This window comes from Cetorhinus maximus, chromosome 3 (assembly GCF_964194155.1).
Source record: "Cetorhinus maximus chromosome 3, sCetMax3.hap1.1, whole genome shotgun sequence".
Classification (NCBI taxonomy): domain Eukaryota; kingdom Metazoa; phylum Chordata; class Chondrichthyes; order Lamniformes; family Cetorhinidae; genus Cetorhinus; species Cetorhinus maximus.
Window position 1 is genome coordinate 119,035,322 of NC_135881.1, and position 22,577 is coordinate 119,057,898.

The following is a 22,577-nucleotide window of genomic DNA, read 5'->3' on the forward strand; positions in this document are numbered from 1 at the left end:
AATAAGTTTCTAGAAAACAGAAGCAACCTTAGAGACAATTTTCAAAGATGAAACTGTAAAGTATGGATAATTAACTACTTAAATGCTGTAAACTGCTAACCACAAATTTGCAATATTTAGAATATATAAATAGTGCAATTTGCAGAAGCACAAGGAGGTACATGCAGCTACTTTTTAATAATTTTTCTTCAGTCAAAAACCAATAACTATAAAAATCACATCACTAGATTATTTCCTTAACATTTGACTCCATCCTTGGAGCACGAGCCAAATGCCCCTTTCCTTGAAACGCAAACATCACCAAAGCAAAAACATTTTTTTGTAGAACAGTTAATACTTGTTTCAGCACATGTCCAACCTAGTGCAAGAGAATGATACAATGAGTGAATCACAAAATAAAAATGCAGGGTTTGGGAATGTTCTGCAAGGCAATATTCAGTTTTCCAATTAAGCCTTTGGTTCCCATATTTTGGTTTTTCGTGTTTGAAACATTGATAATAGTAAGCAGGTACATGGTATAAATGCTTCATATTAGGCCACTATAACTTGTAACATAGGTTAGTAAGATGGTTCTGTAGCTGGAAACGTAATAAAAAGTTTTAATTTATCCAAGTACAATAAAGAACAGCATTCCAGAGAGTCGGTTATCAGAATGAAATGGTCTTCCTTTTCTCACTCCAAGGAGGTGCTACGGCATCCCTGCAGTAGTCTGATGAAGCAGTTTTTAAGTATATATTTTTAAATCATTTTCTTTTTTTTGAGTTTTGGTTTTTGTGCATAATCAGTGGGTTCTGAATCACCCTCAGACAATTTTCTTTTTTTTTTTAATTGCTTTGTCACTGTGGTAATCACTGTCATCCCTCCCACGGATTTCAGTGTCGTCTGCATTTAATTCCACAGTACTCCGCTTTCTCTTTTTGGATTTCTTACTGTCTAAAATTATTTCAGCATTTCCCATTCCATCTTTATGATGACTCTCATCTGAAATCTCATAGCTCTCAGCCTCTTCAGCTGTCCCTTCTCCAATACATTTTTCACCTTTCTGCTTTTTCTTTCTCTTCTCTCTTACGATATCTTGTTCTTCACTATTCTTTTCCAGCGGTTCTTCAGAATCCACACCATATGTTGCCTGCAAACTGGAATTTAATGCAACAAATCATTTCAGTATACACCAAATAAATCAATAAGAGAACATTTTTAGTTTTTGATCATAACTCAGTCACATGACAATAAGTAAACTTATCCATGTTTTTGAGCTCTCATTGGCTTTGTTCCATGGCTAGCCTGGGGCCCAGGCATATGTTCAATATTCTAGAATTAAATAGCAGGCCTGAATACATCAACAATAATAGTTTCCATATGGTTAAACTGGTAACCAAATGAGCCAATAACAAACTCTATAGCATAGAGTCTATTTTTAATCTTGGGTTATGAACTTGCTAGCATTCTGTTAAGAATCTTTTCTGCTCAGTTTGTAACTTGCTTTGTCCATATCCAAATCCTTCAGAATGCAACTTTTTCCATTGGCAATGAAAAACATAAATTTGTTTCTTATTAAATTCATTCTCTGGAGGCACGACGTGCATTTATTGCCCCTCCTGATATGTACTGAGAAAGTTGGGGAGGTGGGGCTGCTTCTCGAACGACTGAGTTAATAGTTGGTATAACTTCAGACGGCAGTTAAGAGTCAACAACACAGGTGTGGATCATTAGTAAATCAATTGGGCTTTTATAACTACAAATGCTTCATGGTCACTGTTACTGATATGCTTTCAAAACAAAAGAACCAAATCACAACTGAATTAAAATTCTCAAACTATGATGGGATTTGAATTGGTGCTTCCTGATTAATAGTCCAGTGGTATAACCAATATAATAGCACAACCCCCCCCCGGTTATCAGTGTACCTCAGAGTCCTTAACAGTGCAATTTATACTTAACTTCTCAATTTCTATGCTAATAACTTGAATGAAGGGACAGAGTGAAGCCAACTTAGCTGATGGTACAAAGATCGGTGGGAAAGCAATGTGTGGAACATACAGTCTGCAAAGGGTTACAGGTAGGTTAAGCAAGTAGGCAAAAATTTGGCAGATGGAGTATCATGTGGGAAATGAGGTTCTACATTCTGGTAGGAAGGCCAAAAAAGTAAAGTATCATATAAACTACAGAATGTTGCGGCACAGAGGATGTGGATGTCCTTGTACACAATATCCAAAAGGTTGGCTCTTTAAAGAGTAGATACTTCAGGTGTAGACAATGTACATTCCCACGAGTTGGGGGAAAGGTAGGAGAAACAAGCCAGAGCTCCCTGGATGACGAAAGATATAAAGAATAAGATAGAGCAGAAAAAGGGTGCGTATGACTTATGTCAGGTTGATAACACAAGTGAAAACCAAGCTAAATATAGAAAGTTAAAGAGTAAGTGGAAAAATAATCAAGACTAACAAATAGAGACTGGCAGCAAACATAAAAGGGAATCCAAGTCTTCTGTAGGCTTATAAACTAGTAAATGGGCAGTAAAAGCATGGCTGATTAGGGATCAAAAAGGGGATTTACACATGGAGGCAGAGGGGCATGGTTGAGGTACTAAATCAGTACTTTGCATCTGCCTATACCAAGGAAGAAGTTGCTTCCCAGGTCATAGTGAAAGAGGAGGTAGTTGAAACACTGGATGAGCTAAAAGTTAATGAAGAGGCGATATTAGAAAATTAATAAGCCAACAGGACTGGATCAGATGCATCGGAGGATACGGAGGGAAGCAAGGGTGAAAATTTTGGAGGCACTGGCCAAAATTTTCCAATCTTCCTCAGATACAGGGATCGTTCCAGAGGACTGATGAATTGCAAGCATTACACCCTTTCTTGAACAAGGGTGTAAAGTTAAACCCAGCAACTATAGGTCAGTCAATTTAAACTCAGTGGTGGGAAAGTTTTTAGAAATAATAATTTGGGATCAAATTATCATTTGGAAAAAGGTGGATTGATTAAGGAAATCCAACATGGATTTGTTACGAGCAAAAATCATGTTTAACTAATTTGATTGAGTTTTTCTGATGAGGTAACAGAGGGTTGATGAGGGTAACACGCTTGATGTGCTGTGCATGGACTTCCAAAAGACATTTGATAAAGTGCTACAAAGAGCCTTGTCAGCAAAGTTGAAGCTCTTGGAATAAAAGAGACAGTGCAGTATGGATATGAAGTTGGCTGAGTGACAGGAAAAGGAATAGTGGTGAATGTTGTTTTTTCAACTGGTGGAAGATATATAATGAGGTTTCCAAGCGGTTGGTATTAGGACCCTGCTTTTCTTGATCTGTATCAATATCCTAGACTTGGATGTGTAGGACACAAACCTTGGAAGTATTGTGAACTGTAAGGAGGATAGTGATAAACTTCACGAGGACATAGACCAGTTGGTGGAATGGGCGGAAACTTGACAGATGAATAGTTTGCTCGTTAGAACATGGAGAGAGAATATAAAGGGTAGAACTCTAAAGGGAATGTAGAAGCAGAGAGACCTGGGGGTATATGTGCACAAGCATTAAAGATGGCAGGACAAGTTGAAAAAGCAGTTAATATAGCAAACGGAATTCTGGTCTTTATAAATAGTGGCATAGAATATAAAAACAAGGAAGTTTGGGTGAACCATGAAAAAATTCTGGTTTGGCCTCAACTGGAGTACTGTGTCCAATTCTGGGCACTGGGCACCTCACTTTAGGAAGGATGTGACAGTGTTTGAGACAGTGAAGAACAGATTTACAAGGATGAAGTCTCTCATCCCCAGAACCAGTTAAGTTGATACATTGGTGAAGCTGGAGCTGTTCCTCCTTATCGAAGAGAAGGTTGTGGGGAGATTAGATAGAGGTGTTCAAAATCATTAGTGGTCGGGATAGAGTAGATAAGGGGAAACAGTTCCCATTGGGAAGGTTCAAGAACCAGAGGATACTGTTACAAGATGACTGACAAAAGAGCCAGAGTTGACAGAAGGAAAAAAGGTTTTATGCGGCAAGTGATCAGGATCTGGAATGCAGTGCCCGAGTATGTGATGGTGGCAGATTCAACATTGGCTTTCAAAAGAAAATTGGATAATTGTTTGCAGTGAGAAAAATTGCAGAGCTATGGAGAAAAGGCTGAGAGTGGGACTAGCTGAGCTACTCTTACAGAGAACTGACAAGACACAACAGGCTGAATGGCCTCTTTCCGTGATGTACTATTCTATGATTCTAGGCACAGCAAGTAATTAGGAAGGCAAATGGAACGTTGGCCTTTATTGCAAGGGGATGTGTTAAAAATAGGGATGCCTTGCTCCAACTGTACAAGGCATTGGTGAAAAACACCTGAAGTACCATGCACACTTTTGGTCTCCTTACTTAATGAGAGATAACTTGCACTGGAGGCAGTACAGGGAAGGCTCATGAGATTGAATCCTGGGATGAAGAGGTTGTTTGATAAGTTGAGCAGGTTGGGCCTATTCTCACTGGAGTTTAGAAGAATGAAAGGTGATCTTATTGATTTGGTACATAAGCTTCTGAGGGGGCTTGACCGGATAGATGCAGAGGGGACGTATCCTCTCACAGGGGAATCTAGAACTTGGGACATAATTTCAGAACAAGGCATCGCCGATCTGAGGAAGAGATGAGGTGGACTTCCTTCGCCAAGAGTCATGAATCTTCGGAATTTTCTTTCCTAGAGAACTGTGGAGGCTGTGTCACTGAATATACTAAATGTTGAGACAGACAGGAAGGGAGTCCATGGTTATGGGGAACAGGCAGGAAAATGAAGATGAAGCCAAGATCATTGACTATAATTTTATTAAATAGCAGAGCAGTTTCGAGGGACTGTACGGCTTCCTCAACAACCTTTATTATGTAGTGCCTTTTATATAACAAAACATCCCAAGGCACTTCTTAGACGCGTTATTAACAACATATGACACTAAGCCACATAAGGAGAAATTAGGTAAGATGACCAAATGCTTGGTCAAAGAGGTATGTTTTAAGAAGTGTCCTAAAGGAGGAATGCAAGGTAGAGAGGCGTAGACTGGGAATTCCGGAGCTTGGGATCCAGGCAACTGAAGACGCAGCCGCCAAAGGTGGGGAAATTATGATTGGGAATGCACAAGAGGCCAAAATTAGAGGGGTGCAGGTATCTCGAAGAATTATGGAATTGGAGGAGATTACAGATCGAGGGAGAGTGAGGCAATGGGGGAATTTGAAAACAATGACGAGAATTTTAAAATCAAGACACTACTTAGCTGGGAGCCAATGTAGGCCAGCGAGCAGAGAGGTGATAAGGGAACAGGGCTTGCTGCGAGTTAAGACAGAGGCAGGGTTTTGGATGACATCAAGATTATGGAGGGCAGAATGTGGGAGACTAACCAGAAATGCATTGGGTTAGTCGAGTCTACTCATGTTCCTGTTTATGTTCTTACTCTTGTCATATAATTTTTAATGGGCAAGAAATTCGGGCTACGAGAACAAAATATCACCTAATATGCTATTTCAATACAATTGTGATCAGATAATGTCAAAGATAGCCCTCTTTTTCAAGAACAGTAAACATAGAAACTAGGAGGAGTAGGCCATTCGACCCTTCGAGCCTGCTCTGCCATTCATTATGATCATGGTTGATCATCCAACTCAATAGCCTGTTCCCACTTTCTCCCCATATCCTTTGATTCCATTCGCCCCAAGAGGTATATCTAATTCCTTCTTGAAAACATGCAATGTTTTGGCCTCAACTACTTTCTATGGTAGCGAATTCCACAGGCTCACCACTCTCTGGGTGAAGAAATTTTCTCCTCATCTCAGTCTTAAATGGTCTACCCTGTATCCTCAGACTGTGACCCCTGGTTCTGGACTCCCCACCATCGGGAACATCCTTCCTGCATCTACCCTGTCTAGTCCTGTTAGAATTTTATAGGTTTCTATGAGATCCCCCCTCATTCTTCTGAACTCCAGCGAATATAATCTTAACCGACTCAATCTCTCCTCATATGTCAGTCCCGCCATCCCAGGAATCAGTTGGGTAAACCTTCGCTGCACTGCCTCTATAGCAAGAACATCCCTCCTCAGATAAGGAGACCAAAACTGCACACAATATTCCAGGTGTGGTCTCAGCAAGGCCCTGTATAATTGCAGCAAGACATCCCTGCTCTTGTACTCTAATCCTCTTGCTATGAAGGCCAACATACCATTTGCCTTCATTACCGCCTGCTGCACCTGCATGCTTACGTTCAGCGACTGGTGTACGAGGACATCCATGTCTCGTTGTACATTCACCTCTCTCAATTTATAGCCATTCAGATAATAATCTGCCTTCCTGTTTTTGCTACCAAAGTGGATAACCTCACATTTATCCATATTATACTGCATCTGCCATGCATTTGCCCACTCACTCAGCTTGTCCAAATCACACTGAAGCATCTCTGTATCCTCCTCACAGCTCACCCTCCCACCCAGCTTTGTGTCACCTGCAAATTTGGAGATATTACATTTCGCTCCCTCATCTAAATCATTAATGTATATTGTGAATAGCTGGTGTCCCAGCACCGATCCCTGCTGTACCCCACTGGTCACTGCCTGCCATTCGGAAAAAGACCCGTTTATTCCTACTCTTTGTTCCTGTCTGCCAATCAGTTTTCTATCCATCTCAATACACTACCCCCAATCCCATGCGCTTTAATTTTACACGCTAATTTCTTATGCGGGACTTTGTCTTCTGAAAATCCAAATAAGCCACATCCACTGTGAGCCCCCTCATCAACTCTACTAGTTACATCCTCGAAAAATTCCAGTAGATTTGTCAAGCATGATTTCCTTTTCATAAATCCATGCCGACTCTGTCCGATTCTGCCACTTTTTTTCCAAGTGCTCAGCTATTAAATCTTTTATAATGGACTCTAGAATTTTCCCCACTACCGACGTCAGGCTGACTGGTCTATAATTCCGTTTTCTCTCTACCTCCCTTTTTAAATAGTGGGGTTACATTAGCTACCATCCAATCTGTAGGAACTGCTCCAGAGTCTATAGAATCTCAGAAGATGACCACCAATACAAATCCAGTATTTCTAGGGCCACTTCCTTAAGTACTCTAGGATGTAGATTATCAGGCCCTGGGGATTTATCAGCCTTCAATCCCATCAATTTCCCTACTACTACTGATTTCTTTCAATTCATCCCTCTCATTAAACCCTGTGTTCCCCAACATTTCTGGTATGTTATTTGTGTCCTCCTTTGTGAAGACAGAACCAAAGTATGTATTTAGTTGGTCAGCCATTTCTTTGTCCCCCAATATAAATTCCCCTGTTTCTAACTGTAAGGGACCTACATTTGTCTTCATCAACCTTTTTCTCTTCACATACCTATAGAAACTTTTACAGTTTTTATGTTCCCTGCAAGCTTACTCTCGTACTCTATTTTCCCCTTCTTAATCAATCCCTTAGTCCTCCTTTGCTGAATTCTAAACTGCTCCCAGTCCTCAGGTCTGTTGTTTTTCAGGCCAATTTGTACGCCTCTTCCTTGGATTTAATACTATCTCTAATTTCCCTTGTAAGCCATGGTTTGGCCACCTTTCCTGTTTTACTTTTGCGCCAGACAGGAATAAACAATTGTTGCAGTTCACCCATAAACTCTTTGAATGTTTGCCATTGCCTATCCACCCTTTAAGTAACGCTTCCCAATCCATCATAGCCAACTCGCGCCTCATGCCATCATAGTTTCCTTTATTAAGATTCAGGACCTTAGTCTCAGAATCAATTACGTCACTCTCCAGCTTGATGAAGAATTCTATCATATTATGGTTGCTCATCCCCAAGGGGCCTCGCACAACTAAATTGCCAATTATTCCTTTCTCATTATGGCCTGTTCTCTAGTTGGTTCCTCAATGTATTGGTCCAGAAAACCATCCCGTATACACTCCAGGAATTCCTTCTCTACGGTATTGTTACTAATTTGAATGGCCCAATCTACATGCAGATTAAAGTCACCCATAATTGCAGATGTTTCTTTACTGCATGCCTCTCTAATTTCCTGTTTAATGCCATTCCCAACATCACCGCTACAGTTTGGGGGTCTATAATACAACCCCACTAACGTTTTTTGCCCCTTAGTGTTTCTCAGCTCTACCCATACAGATTCCACATCGTCAGAGCTAATATCTTTCCTCACTATTGCGTTAATTTCCTCTTTAACCAGCAACGCAACTCCACCGCCTTTTCCTTTTTGTCTGTCCTTCCTAAATATGGAATACCCCTGGATGTTCAGTTCCCATCCATGGTCACCCTGCAGCATGTCTCCGTAATCCTGAATATATCATACCTGTTTACATCTATTTGTGCGGTTAATTCATCCGCTTTATTGCGAATGCTCCTTGCGTTAAGGCACAAAGCCTTAAGGCTTGTCTTTTTAACATTACTTGTACCGTTTCACTATTTTTCAGGGAGGCTCTGTTTGATTCTTGCCCTTGATTTCACTGCCTATCACTTTTCTTATTCCCCTTTCTGTCTTTTGCTCTTGTCCTTGATTCCCCCTCCTCTGACTCCTTGCATAGGTTCCCATCCCCCTGCCATTTTAGTTTAAACCTTCCCCAACCACTCTAGAAAATATTCCCCCTAGGACATCAGTCCCGGTCCTGCCCAGGTGTAACCTGTCCAGTTTGTACTGGTCCCACCTCCCCCAGTACCGGTCCCTAATATTTACCATCCTTTGTTAAATTGGTAACAGATGGGTATATGGAGGGAAAAAAAAGCTTGTTCAGTACAATATCAAAATTATTTTGGAAGGGTATCATTCCATATCATCTGAAGTGTACTGACAAATCACTTCATGATAAACAGCATTTCACTTAGTCTTACACCAAGAGAATGGTAATTTCATAATGAATCAAGATACTAGCAACTGAACTGCATACTGTAAAAAAAATGGAAGACAGAAATTGATCTTTAAAAGCTTATATAGAATATACAAAGAAGATTAATTTAACTGAATGGTCAATCATTCAATGGTCATCTTGGTCTACGTCTCAGCTTTTGGGAAAAACTTATAGGTTATTACAGAACTACCTTTTTTTTTGCAACAATCCCTAGTCCTAGTGTACAATATTAACCAATAATAGTAAAAATTTTCTAACATAACCTCCTCTGATTAGTTATATGTGGTGGCCATTGTGGTTAACTATAAACTCATCAAGATGACTGCAATATTATAACTCAGCTGACATAAATGATCCCATGAGTTCTTCCCACAGTCCTGGTCAATATTATCTGTCAACCAAAATCACTTAAAACGGATCTCATTGCAGTTTGAGAGATCTTGCAAATTGGTTGCCTCCATTTCATACAATGCAAAAGTGCCTACACTTTAAAAGCACTTCATTGACTGTAAAGCACTTTGGGACATCCTATGGCTATGAAAGACACTATCTAAATGCAGCATCTTTCATTTCATGCCACAGTCATTCTATTCACCTTAACAAGCTAAAACTGATCAAGGTGTCAACCTGTCAAAATTCTTCCATTATTACTATGTCAGATTATCTTCTGGTGTAGATGGGCAATAAGTGCGGGCCTAGCCAGTGATGCCCACATTCCATAAATAATTCTTAAAAAGCCGACACCTAAATCATCTACATATCCCTATAGTACCCAAACTAACAAAGTGCTTTAAAAACAGAAAATGATAGAACTACTTTGTAGATCGGGGAGCATTTGCTGGAGCGAAATAGTAAATAACAATTGAAAAGAAATACCTTCGCCAGACCCATCTTTTATAAGTTGAAATGGCAGAATCATTACCAACACCTCTTGAAAAAATGGGGTCAGAGGTAATGATTTGAAATTGCTGAACTTAATGTTGAGTCCAGAAAGCTGCAAAGTGCCTATTAGGAAGACAAGTGCCATTCTTTGAACTTAGGTTAACTTTCATTGGAACAGTGCAGGAGGCAGAGAATAGAGAGATAAGATTCGAATTTTTAACCTTCCTATGGTCCATCGCCGACTGTTCCCTTCCTCTCCTCAGCTTCTGTCTCCATTTCTGGAGATAAGCTATCAACTAATATAGTAATCCACAATAAGCCCAGGAACCCTGAGCAGAATTATGTATGCCCACTAGCAGCAGGCATGATGGGTGGTGTTAGCGGACAATACGGCATGATAAGTTCCACGATGGTGAGAAGGCAGGTCGTAATTGTCCGCTCAGCCCACCGACAGCGGGCCGGGTTTCCTGCCATCAGTCGTCAGGAACCTCATTGTAAAACATCAGCATATTAATCGGGCCATCCCTCCAGGATCTTGCACCCCAGCTGGATCGTCCGTCCACATCTGCAGGAAAGTACGCCAACATGTTTCACAACAGAGGCGACGTGCACTTGGCGGCCTGCACTTTGGGTGAACTGCAGTTGAGTGCACAGCAATGTTCTGCAGAGCTCGCCAGGGTCGCCTGCTGCTTTGCAGGCTTCGGGGGAGCCGGGGGAGGGCGGTTGGAGTTAAGTGCTGCTCTGCCTCGGCGGCAACTTGTGAGGGCGAGGGGGAGGCAAGTGCAGCCTTGCCGTTGAGGTGACTGGTGACGGGGGGGGGGGGGGGGGTGGGCAAGGGCAGCCCTGCCGTTGAATATAACGCACAAGCATTCGGGGTGGGAGCGGTAGGGTGGGTGAAGGAAGTGGCCACGCATCCAGGACGAATCTCTGGCCATCCAAGTGGTGGCCAGCACTTTCCAGGAAGCATTAAGGGGCCATCGCACTTAACCAGGGCAGGTTCTTACTACACTTATGCTAACCATGTGTCTCTCTCATCCTGCAGGAGGACGACATCAGGATCATGGAGCCTGGTGAACTAGCTATATGCCTACTGGCCTACAGAGTACAAAGACGACAGAGGAGAGAGCAACTGAGGGTCCTGGCTGCGCAGAGGCAGGAACAGCAACCTCAAGAAGGGGTGGCTGGGGCTCCCACGCACGTCACCCAACAGCCACAGTGAGCCATCACTGGTCGACGCCTAGTGACACCCAGGGTCTATAGATGCTGCCTGTTATTGTTGCAGATGACTAAGAACCGGTGTTGCCAAAGACTGCGAATGTCTAGGGAACTGATTGCTCACATCTGCCAGTTACTGCAGGATTGGCGCCACGGTGACATGGAGGGCATCCACTGCCAGTGGTTGTGAAAGTGACCGCAGTGCTCAATTTATGTGCCAGTGGCACCTTTCAGGGCCCCACAGGTGACCTCTGTGGGATCTCTCAAGCCTCCACCCACAAATGCATCCATGAGGTCATGGATGACATCTTTGTGAGGGCACACAAGTTTGTGCATTTCGCCCGGGACCAGGACAGCCAGAGTACAAGAGCGACTGGATTCGCCCAGATCTCAGGTTTCCCACAGGTGCAGGGTGCGATTGACTGCACTCATGTGGTGCTCAGATTTCCGTCACAACACACAGTGGACTACATCAACCACAAGGGATCCATTCACTGTATATGCTGCAGGTGTGTGCACTGTTTCCAAGGAGTGTGCGTGATGTCTATATCCTCAATTGATCACAGATCCCTGGAGTCTTCCAGGGTTCACAGAAGCTGCAGGGATGGCTCCTCGGAGACAAGGACTAGCCGCAGAGGCTGTGGCTGATGACACCCATGCGACAGCCTCAGACTGCAGCAGAGCAACTGTATAATGAGGTTCATGCTGCAGCTCGCAACTTGGTGAAGCAGACCATCAGAATGTTGAAGATGAGGTTCCGGTGCCTGGACCGGTCTGGTGGGGCCCTGCAATACAGTCCGCAGAGGGTGTCACGCATCGTCGACATCTGTTGCACCCATTACAACCTGGCGCTCCAGTGGGGAGACGAGTTGGCTGAAGAGGAGCTGCATGTCTCCTCCGATGAGGACACCGCCGATGGGGATGAGGCTCAGGAGTCCTCGGAGGTGATGACAATAGGAATGAGGCCTTCACACTGGCCAGACGAGGCAGGGGCGCTCAGGAGGCTCCCATAGCTGCTAGATTTGTGGAGGATGACGACGACATGCAGGAGGTGACCCCATAGTTCCTTACATCACATTTGTGAATGTTTGACTCCAGTCTGAGAATGCTCCTGTCATGGAGATGCAGTGGAGGCCCTAATAGTCACTTGATTGCAGGAGGACGATGACGACATTCATTCAGGACACTTCATAAATCTTCTCTCAGCCTCTGAGAATATCTGAATCTTGTCACGCTGAGGGCAGCTCACTTGTGCTCCAAGATCAGGGTCATATTATAGAGATGGAATCATTAAACTTTAGAAGTATCTGATGCTTTGTCCACCTTCAGCACCTCAGCCCTTCAGGAGCAGCATCAGTGGTAACAGATAGATAGGGGCCAGACCCACCTTAAAAGGTACTGAGAGCACATTGAGAGAATGAGAACACTCTGTGGCGCCTGCCCACTACATTCTGGCAGCAATGACCAGCACCGCCGAGATGCAGGCATCAGTATTGTTTCCAGAGAGGCCGGACCATCACTTTGGTGTGAAGGCTGCACAGATTACAGGGAAGAGGCCCTGGAATAAGACACCTGCCTTTACCTTGCGCAAAAAGGTTTCATATCGGAGTGAAAGAACACTGCTCATCAGAACAAGGAGCCATAGGCAGGGAGACATTCTTGGCAGTTTATTGCCAATAGTGAACAGTAGGTACAAGTGATCAACACCCGTGCCCAGGCTGTGAAACTAATTCTCCTTAATTGTCCTAACCCTGCACTACGTCTTGGTGCTCCCTGAACACCAACAGTAGAGGTGGAGGCAGCCTGCTGACAGCGAGGCCGTGTCTGTGTTGACTTTGGCGGGCGTCCTCTGGAGGGCTGAGACTTGGAGGGCTCCAGCCTACTCTTAGGGTCCTGCTGTGTGGCAGTGGCACCCTCCTCAGCCTGTGGAGCTAGAGCTGCTGAGGTCACAGGAAGAGGGGGGTGGAATGGGCCGGACACTCTTGGAGTCGCCTGGATGGATGGGCCCGGAGTATGCATCTGCAGATCCCCCTCCTTATGGGTGCCCAGGGGCTCCCAGGCTGACACCTTGAGGAGCAGGGGTAGATGGAGTGAGATCAACTGCCCGGCATCCGTCTTGCGTACACACTATTGGAGGCCAACATCAGTGATGGAGTTAAGCCTGCGCAGCAGTGCAGGAGCGAAATCCTGGACCAGGGTCCCAGTGGAGGCCGCCATCCTGCCAGTGTTGACTTCAGTGCATTGACATGCCTGCACTGTCACCTCAGGCTGAAGGATTCCTCCATCGTGCCTTGCAATCTGAGTGCAGCGGACATCCCTTCTAGATGTCTCCAAGCTTGCCTTTGCAGCTCCAGCAACTGTGACGTGACCGAGTCCGGAGGTTCTTCACCTGACTCGGACTCCGCAGTCCTTCAGGTGCTGGATACCAGCGGCTCGGGAAGTCCCTCCCGCCACCTGCAGTGGATCAGACAGTGTGATGTGCTCACCAGGTTGTGATCCCGAAGCTACTCTAAAGCTAGGTCCCACCGAAGGGTGTGTCTCTGCGTTGGTGGAGGGTGTGGGTGAGTGCTGTGATGGAACTTCAGGGAGGGTGCCTCCAGATTGCTCTTCAGAGGTTTCTTTGGGGCTTGATTGGAGGCCCTGGGTCATAGACTCTGTCGACTGGCAGATATGCCTACTAAAGCAAGGAGAGATCATTAGTGCATAGCATTGGCCTGTGAAAGAGGACACATCACTCACAGCATGGTTGTCTGATGGATGTTGCACTGCTGGATCCTCACTTGGAAGGGCAGCACCGAACTCACTGTCAGCACAGAACCAGTCCAGAGCCTCTCCGGCCAGCTGACTGGCTCTGCTTTCAAAGTCCATGAGGGCCTCGATTTCAGGCATTCCTCCGCCGGTCTGCAACCTCTCTATCTTGTTGTGTGCCAGCTTGTCCTACATGCATAGAGATGGATAAAGTGTAAGCAGGACACCTGCTGGGCCAGGTGATAAATGTGCCTGGCCTGTGCAGGTGGCGAGTGATCCCATGGACGGGACAATGACGGTAAGTGTGAGAGAGTGACTAGTGATGTCCTTTGAACTGGCAGTGAGTGAGGGCCCTGCGGATGTGCACTGGGTTTGTGAATGTGCCGTTGAGAGTTATGAAGAGAGTGACTTACCCTGGTGGAACAGAGGGCATAATTCATCCTCTTCCAGCACTGGGTGGCTGTCCTCTTCTGAAGGGCGTTGGCGCTGAACACCGCTGCCGCCGCCTCCCAAGTCAGACTGATCACGTTGCTGCCCATCCTGCAGCCAGAGCAGGGGTACAGGACATCCCGGCAGGCCTCCACAGCATCCAGCAGTCGCTCAAGGGACCTATCATTAAAACCAGGGGGCCACAGTCTTCTTACCTTTGAGGGCCATGTCTGCAACTGTGGTGAGCTGGAAGCAATGAGCACTATGCTTGCGGGTGGCCTTTAAACATGGCGCCTGGCATGATGCAACAGTGGGGTGATGGCGGGTGGGCGTATGAGGAGCCCGCCCACCATGGAAATGGCACGTTTCTTCGGAGTACATAAATAATGAGGCTTGCTCAGGACGATATGGCATGAAAGCCCACCATTTTCATCTGCGGGTAGCATGCCGTTTTATCCGCCCACTACCGCATTAAAATTTGGGAAAATTTTGCCCCCAGGTTACTTTGCCTGTCCTCCCACTCACCGCACGATCTACAAAGACTCTATTCCATTCTCCCAATTTCTCTGTCGTGTTGTAATGATGATGTCACCTTCCATACCAGTGCTTCCACTATGTTCTCCTCTCTCCTCCAGAGGATTCCCCTCCACTCTGGTTGGTGGAGCCCTCAATAGTGTCAGTTCCTTTTCATTCACTTCTGCTTTCACCTCTTCCCTTGCTCCTCCAGAACCACGATAAGGTTCTTTTTGATTTCACCTCCCAACCAGTCAGCCCTCACATTCAATGGATCATCCTCCACCATCTCCAGCGTGATGTCACAACCAACCAGTTCAAAGGGATCATCCCCTCTGTGATACCCTGGTCCACTCCTCAGTCACACCAACATTGCCTCTCTTCGCTTCCCTTCCCACGGAAGTACAGAAAGTGCAACATCTGCACTTTTGCTTCCTCCCTTAAGGATCCCCAAACACTCCTTCCAGGTGAAATTGTGATTAACTTGTTCTTCTCAATTGAGTGCACTGTATTGATTGCTCAGAATGCAATCTTCTCTACACTGGGGTGACTGCTTTGCAGAACAGTTCTGTTCGGTCTGTAAGTATAGTCCTGAGCTTCAGGTTGCCTGTCAATGGAATTCTCCACCCCACTCCCAACTTTAAGTTCTGATTTGGCCAGCTATGTTGTTCTACTAAGGCTCAATGCAAACTTCAGCAACAGTACCTCATCTTTCAATTAGGCACTTTACTGCCTTCTGGACTCAACACTGAGTTGAACAATTTCAGATCATAACCTCTGCTCCCGATTTTTTTTGGATGACAGCTGTTGGTGATTATTTCCATTTACATTCTCTCTAGATCCATCTTTTGTTTCTTTACTCATCCTATGACCACTTCCTGTTGCTTTGCATTATAATTTCAATTCTCCTGCCTTCCAACCTATAACGGACCTTCCCTTTTATTCTCCATTTCCCTGCCTCTGTATTTGCTTATAATCTGTTACATTTCCAACTGTTTCCAGTTTTGAAAAAAGGTAATCAACCTGAAATGTCAACTTTGCTTCTCTCTCTACAAATAATGCCTGACCTGCTGAGAATTTCTGGCATTTTCTATTCTTTCAGGTTTCCAGTTCTTGCAGTATTTTGCTTCTCATCAGAAAAGTGGCAACTGCTTTTGAATCCAGATAACTTAGTGTGTGCAATGTTCTAACTGCCTTAAGAAGCTATTACAACATTGAACATAAATCCAAACAGAACTGACAGATATGCATGTGCCTTGTGGAGTTCAAATTACCACAAAAGGCACAAATTAATTTTATTGACTTATATTTTTTATGCATTTATCAAATTTTGGATTTTGCATTCACACTGACTATATATAAAGCTATGGGCTATGGGGTAGGTGAAATTATAATAATCCTTAACAGGAGTTGTATAGGAAGGTTGAAATTAAATGGCAAAAGAAATGACAAGAATGCCCATTCTCTCTTCTTAATGACCAAACAAAATTGCAGAAAGCTGTGACTTTGAAAAGTGAAAATTTTATCAGGTCATTAATTATGGTGAAAAGGAGACATTCTCCCAGTTACAAGGTCCTATGTGTCAAATCTGATCAGCATTGAAAAGTCTGTCAAAAATTAATCTCTGCAGCATTTGCATACTCCCATTCAATACTCATACAATATTTCATCACTAATTAAGTGTAATTACCAGTACCTTTTACTCAACCGTCCTCGAATGCATAGTACACCAGCAACATCAGCATCCAGCTGCAGAACTTTAAACTTCAGGCTATCTCCCACAGTTACTGCAAAACCTGGCCAAGTTCCATTTGCTTGATGTGGCTTGGGTATTGAAGCATTGAAACACCCATGTACCAGGCAACCAAGATGACTTGGAGCAACTTTATTCACAATACCCTGAAAAAGTTCAGTACACAATGTGATTAACCTTTTGTCCTCGTGCATTTAAAATCATTGGAGAAAATAATCAATAAAGTGTCAACTTGTGATGTTATGCCCCTTTTTAAAAGGTGCTGGCTGGCACTCACTGTATAATTAACAGTTTGATAGTGCTTGTGACGGCCTGTGACCCAGATTATCCTGCCCTCTTGGCTGAAGATAGTGGTAGCTCCTTGAAAAAATAAAAAGCTATATCTACCTTAGAGCAAATCATTTTGTTTTAACTTTTTAAAACTTTAAGACAAGCACATTCAGATTTACAAACTGAACAAAAGAAGTCATCTTCAGCCCCCATTACAAATTCTGCACCCTCACTAGCGACTCCATTCCCTCTCCCCAGCAACTGTCTCAAGCTGAAAAAAGCTGTCAACAATCTTGGCATCCTTTTCAACCCCAAGCTTCTGATCCTATGTATTTGCCACCACAAATACCACCTACTTGCATTTCCATAACTTTGCCAGCCTCCCTACCTGTCTCAGTCCTTCTGCACCTGAAACCCTCATCCTTACTTTTGTCACCTCTAGACTTGACTATTCCAATCTTATGAAATTTGTATTCCCTCAAAAGCTGTGCTATTTTCAGGTTAAGTCCCTATCCTGAAAAATCAGCAAGCCATAAAAATAATGCACATGATACAAGCCTACCTTTTCCAAATAAACTAATTCTCTTTTACTCCACTGCAATTTTAAGCAACTTCTTTCCACCTTCTTAAAAAACTTTTCTAGTTACATTCCAAAGTAGAAAGGAAGGCAGCAGACATATTTCCATATTTTCACCTATGCTCTTAAACCAGCCACTAGGAAGTGAGTGAGATTAACAGAGCATTTGCCTCACACTTTGGTTCCTTTTAGATGAATAGGAGCTATTGAACTAATTACAAGTCAAAATGCAGTAGGAAATCCCCTCTCTCTGGTTCAGAATCTTGGTGGACAAATATGTTGATCCATCAAACTGCAAACAAAATATTACAATATGTGTTTGATCAATGAGAAAAGCTCATTTGTCAAACAGCCACTGCTTTTAATGTACCAGATGCATGGTTATCCATTCTACTCAATGACTTCATCTCCTGATGGAGATAAATAATTTGAGCCATACAACTTCAAAATGGTTGTTCCACCTTAAACCTGCAGGCAGTTAAGCAGAAAAGCCTGGGATTTCATTCTTGTATTATCTAATCCCAATAGGTCTCATTCCACAAATCATATACCTTTACTCAGTACAGGCCTGAAGCTGTGCTCAAGCACCCTAAAAATCTTCAATCCTTCCAACAACCTTGTCTACTAGTTGTGATCCTACAATACTTGTCTGACACACTAACATAGTTCTTTAACCAACATCTTTTAAGTATTAAATAATTTTGATGGCAGTATATTCTTAAAACCTACTTTCTCAACAATATCTGACCTCGCTCAAGCCTAAAATTTCAAGTGTTGTTCTCAAGAAATCCCCTGGTTCTAAATCAGAGATTTATTTTAAAAATCTATACTATCTTAGTCTTTCTGCTTTCTCACTGCATGCAACTTATTCCCTTCTCAAGTTTTTCTTTCCCCTCCCCAATGAAACAACTTACCACCAGCTTCTGTCCAGTTTTAGGCCTGAAGATAACAAAGTCTGCTTCAATGTTGAGATGTATATACCCTTGGTCGTCATAGATGTCGCCTAATTCACCAATTAATCTGACTTTATTGTAAGCAATTGGGACACCCTGCAGACTAACAAACAGGTTGAGGTTATACAATCATTCCAACAGAACCTGTCATGTAAAAACTAAATACACAATTAATTAAATAACTGCAATGAGTGTTTAGAAGCTAATTTGTAAAAAAATGCATTTAAAATTCCAATCTGAACAAAAGCAGGCGTTTTATACAAGTGGAAATTGCTAGAAGTATTTTTTCCTGAGTATTACTATAAAATCATAAGGAGATGAGTGAAGGCACAGCATACGTGATGGATTTTAAAGCTTAAACTCTCCAATTCCAACAATTACAAAACGTGCAGCCTAGACTAAAATTGCAAGCATGAAAGGCTAGCTTACAATGGACTCCACAAACGATGCAATTCCCAGTCTCAAAGTGATGTTTTCTCTCAGCTTACCCAAGAGAATCAGTTTCACCAGTTTTGGCCGGATTGTCAAACACATCTTCTGGAACAAAAGAGCAGCATTGATGGGATCTGTGGAAGTAACCACAGGTCAGGATGTTGTGTCCAATTGAACAGCTTCTTTTCCAGAAAGAGATTTATTTTGTTTCTCCATTCTTCCTGAGAGCGAAGTACTGATTCCCAGGCATCAGTAGGACTGTGTTACTTCACCCAAGTGACCACTCATCATGAGGTGAGCTGCAGACTATGTACTATGAATGGCGTTAACAGGCTGATCTGTCATCTACATACTGGCCTTCTTAAGCATTTTTCCTATCCTGGTGACATGTGCTGGGCTAACTGTAACAACCCTCCTGTTTGCTGCTGAAAGCAGTTAACTCAATACAGACTGGGAATCACACCTGGATCTTCTGTTTGATACAGTTTAATACTAAACCGGGTGGTGCCTTTATTCATTAAGCCACATCTAATTAAAAGTTGATGTGAATTATACAGTGAATAGTAGAACCATAGGTTTCCTTACAGGCAATCATTTCATTAAGGGTTCCAGATGAGATCAGAAACCACAAAATTGAAACTCATGATCTTGAATAATTATCTGAATCCAAGATAAAATTACTGCCTTTTAATTAACTTCATATATCTAATTATAACATATGCAGCACAGATCGCATGGGCAATTTTATGGCACTTTGGGTTTTTTCCCAGCTGCAGATATCCATGTGATGTCTACACCAAAAGGAAATCAAAACGTGAATCATTTATTTTTCCTGCTGGAAAATCAACAGTTGATTTCCAAAATGTTGGAGAGAGAAGAAAGAGTTTCTATTTATCTAGTGCCTTCAAAGATCTCAAGATGAGTCCTTCAATCAGTGAAGTACTTTTGAATTGGAGCCACCATCGTAATACAGGAAATGCATCAGCCAATTTGTGCACAAGGTCCCATGTTCAGCAATGAGAGGGATGATCACACAATTTGCTTCAGTGATATTGGCTGAGGAATAAGTGTTGTTTTCTTCAAAAAGCACTAAGTTTTTACACATTAGATATGGCAGCCAGGACCTCCTTTGAATGGCTTATCTGAAGGCCTGCACCTCCCTCAGTGCTGTGGCACAGTGTCAGCTAAATTATGTGACTTGACAAGGTTGGCGTGGAAAGGATATTTCCTCTTGTGGGTGAGTCCAGAACTAGGGGGCACTGTTTTAAAATTAGGGGTCACCTTTTGGGGCAGAGAAAAGGAGAATTTTTTTCTCTTTGAGGTTTGTGTGACTTTGGAACACTCTGCCTCAGAAGGCAGAAGGCGGTGGAGATGGGGTAATTGAACATTTTTAAGGCAGATGTAGATGGATTCTTGTTAGGTAAGGGAACCAAAGGTTATCGGGGGTAGATGGAAACGTGGAATTTGAAACACAAGGTTAGCCATGATCTTATTGAATGGCGGAACAGGCTTGAGGGGCCAATGTTCTACTTCTGTTCCTATTTCTTATGTGTCTTATGTAAGTCTATGGAATGGGGCCTGAACCCATAACCTTGCAATTCAGAGGCCAGAGTGCTACGATTAAAGCAAAGCTGACAAAAACAAAAATTAAATTAAGTATAATCTGCCCAGTTTTCACTTATTGGGCTACATTATCTGAATAACCTCACGGTTGTAATATGGAATTAATTCATACATTTGATGTATACCTCCACATTTTTTTTATATATGGGATGTGTGCATTGCTGGCAAGGCCAGCATTTGTTGCCTACCCAATTGCCTAGAGAAGGTCTACTCCTGCACATATTTCCTGTAGCTCCTCCAAGACTGGGGTGTTAGATTTTCAATATTAGCAAATTAGACAACTAGATATTGAGCGGTTCTTTAAAAAATTGTAAACTCTCCCCTCCCTCCTCCTCCCTCTCCCCTCCCCCTCTCCTCCTCACCCCCCTCTCTCTTCCTCGCCCCCCTCTCTCTTCCCCTCTCCCCTCCCCCTCTCCTCCTCTCCTCCCCCTCTCTCCTTCCCCCCTCCCTCTCTCTTCCCCCCACTCCCTCTCTCCTTCCCCCCCCTCTCTCCTTCCCCCCCTCCCTCTCTCCTTCTCCCCTCCCTCCCCCCCTCCCTCCTTCCCCCCCTCCCTCTCTCCTTCTCCCCTCCCTCCCCTCCCTTCCCCCCCTCCTCTCTCCTTCCCCCCCCTCCCTCCCCTCTCCTTCCCCCCCTCCCCCCCTCTCCTTCCCCTCCCCTCCCTCTCTCCTTCCCCCCCTCCCCCCCTCTCCTTCCCCTCCCCCTCCCTCTCTCCTTCCCCCCCCTCCCCCCCTCCCTCTCTCCTTCCCCCCCCTCCCTCTCTCCTTCCCCCCCCCCTCTCTCCTTCTCCCCTCCCTCTCTCCTTCCCCCCCTCCCCCCCTCCTTCTCCCCCTCCCTCTCTCCTTCCCCCCCTCCCCCCCTCCTTCTCCCCCTCCCTCTCTCCTTCCCCCCCTCCTTCTCCCCTCCTCTCCTTCCCCCCCTCCCTCTCTCCTTCCCCCCCTCCTTCCCCCTCCCTCTCTCCTTCCCCCCCCTCCCCCTCTCCTTCCCCCCCTCCCCCTCTCCTTCCCCCCCTCCCCCTCTCCTTCCCCCCTCCCTCCCTCCTTCCCCCCCTCCCCCTCCCTCCTTCCCCCCTCCCTCCCTCCTTCCCCCCCTCCCCCTCCTTCCCCCCCTCCCTCCCTCCTTCCCCCCTCCCTCCCTCCCCCTCTCCTTCCCCCCCTCCCTCCCTCCTTCCCCCCCTCCCTCCCTCCTTCCCCCCTCCCTCCCTCCCCCTCTCCTTCCCCCTCCCTCCCTCCTTCCCCCTCCCTCCCTCCTTCCCCCCTCCCTCCCTCCCCCTCTCCTTCCCCCTCCCTCCCTCCTTCCCCCCCTCCCTCCCTCCCTCCTTCCTTCCCCCCCTCCCTCTCTCCCTCCTTCCCCCCTCCCTCTCTCCCCTTCCCCCCCCTCCCTCCCTCTCTCCTTCCCCCCCTCCCTCCCTCCCTCTCTCCTTCCCCCCCTCCCTCCCTCCCTCTCTCCTTCCCCCCCTCCCTCCCTCCCTCTCTCCTTCCCCCCCTCCCTCCCTCCCTCTCTCCTTCCCCCCCTCCTCTCTCCTTCCTCCCCCTCTCTCCTTCCCCCCCCTCCCGCCTCTCCTCCCCCCCCATCCCCCGCCTCTCCTCTCCCCCCCATCCCCCGCCTCTCCTCTCCCCCACATCCCCCGCCTCTCCCCCCCCCCCCCACATCCCCCGCCTCTCCTCGCCCTCCGCCCCTCTCCCCCCAAATCTCCCTCTCACCTCTCCGAGAACCTGAGCAGTTCAGTCCGGAGCTGCCTCTCGATGCCGGATCTCTGCCGTTTCAGGTACAGGGGGGAGAGGGCGATGTGCCTCCTGCAGGTGTCCAACACCAGGCACGAGTACGGGCTCTTTATCAGGGCACAGGCCTGTTGAAAGGAGAGCTGCTGACTGATCCCCGAGGCTGGATCTGGATCCAGATTCTCGGTCCCCCCGACTCCCCCTGACATCGCCATGCTGCAGAGCTGCCGTAAAGCCGTATGAAGTTAGACGGCAAGGCGCTGTCGCGAACTGTCGCTAATGGCGGTTTCCAGCCGCCGGCGCCGCTGTAACGCGCCCCTGTGCCGCCAGGTGGCGCTGCCTCCATTGTGCTGTGAGGTTGCAAACTGCAGATGCGGGTGGTGATTGAGAGAGGGTATTTCACTGCTTTTCCATACCTGTGGATTCAATGGTGTTCATTAGATAAATGTCAGAATTGTAAGTGGCTTTGAAAATATATCCATATCTATGAATAAAAACATTATTTCTCTGTATACTTAGAAGCAAAGCGTTGTTACAGCACAGAAGGAGGCCATTCAGCCCTTCATGTCCTTTTGTCACCTCTGCAGATGCAGTTT

The 22,577-nt window shown here is 45.2% G+C and overlaps 1 protein-coding gene across 2 annotated transcripts; it reads right to left on the reverse strand.

Moving 5' to 3' along the window:
- Positions 1-195: 195 nt before the first annotated feature.
- On the reverse strand, positions 196-22,285 carry polr1f (RNA polymerase I subunit F). Of its 2 annotated transcripts, XM_078538858.1 has the most exons (5): positions 21,964-22,285; positions 18,696-18,773; positions 18,169-18,310; positions 16,351-16,553; positions 196-1,136 (listed from the first exon to the last, which is right to left on the reverse strand). In XM_078538858.1, the coding sequence occupies exons 1-5, from the start codon at positions 22,194-22,196 to the stop codon at positions 803-805; spliced, it is 990 nt and encodes a 329-aa protein (XP_078394984.1). In that variant the 5' UTR covers positions 22,197-22,285; the 3' UTR covers positions 196-802. The 2 variants fall into 2 exon arrangements, with proteins under 2 accessions (XP_078394984.1, XP_078394986.1); XM_078538860.1 differs by lacking the exon at positions 18,696-18,773 and having other exon boundaries at positions 21,964-22,239.
- Between the last annotated feature and the right edge of the window lie 292 nt (positions 22,286-22,577).

Excerpts from the sequence above, each read along its gene's own strand:
- polr1f (XM_078538858.1), bottom strand. The coding sequence starts at position 22,196 with ATGGCGATGTCAGGGGGAGTCGGGGGGACCGAGAATCTGGATCCAGAT. Across the intron at positions 18,774-21,963 it reads CTGCTCAGGTTCTCGGAGAG|ATCCCATCAATGCTGCTCTT; the intron begins GTGAGAGGGAGA and ends TTACTTCCACAG. Across the intron at positions 18,311-18,695 it reads GGTGAAACTGATTCTCTTGG|TCTGCAGGGTGTCCCAATTG; the intron begins GTAAGCTGAGAG and ends CCTGTTTGTTAG.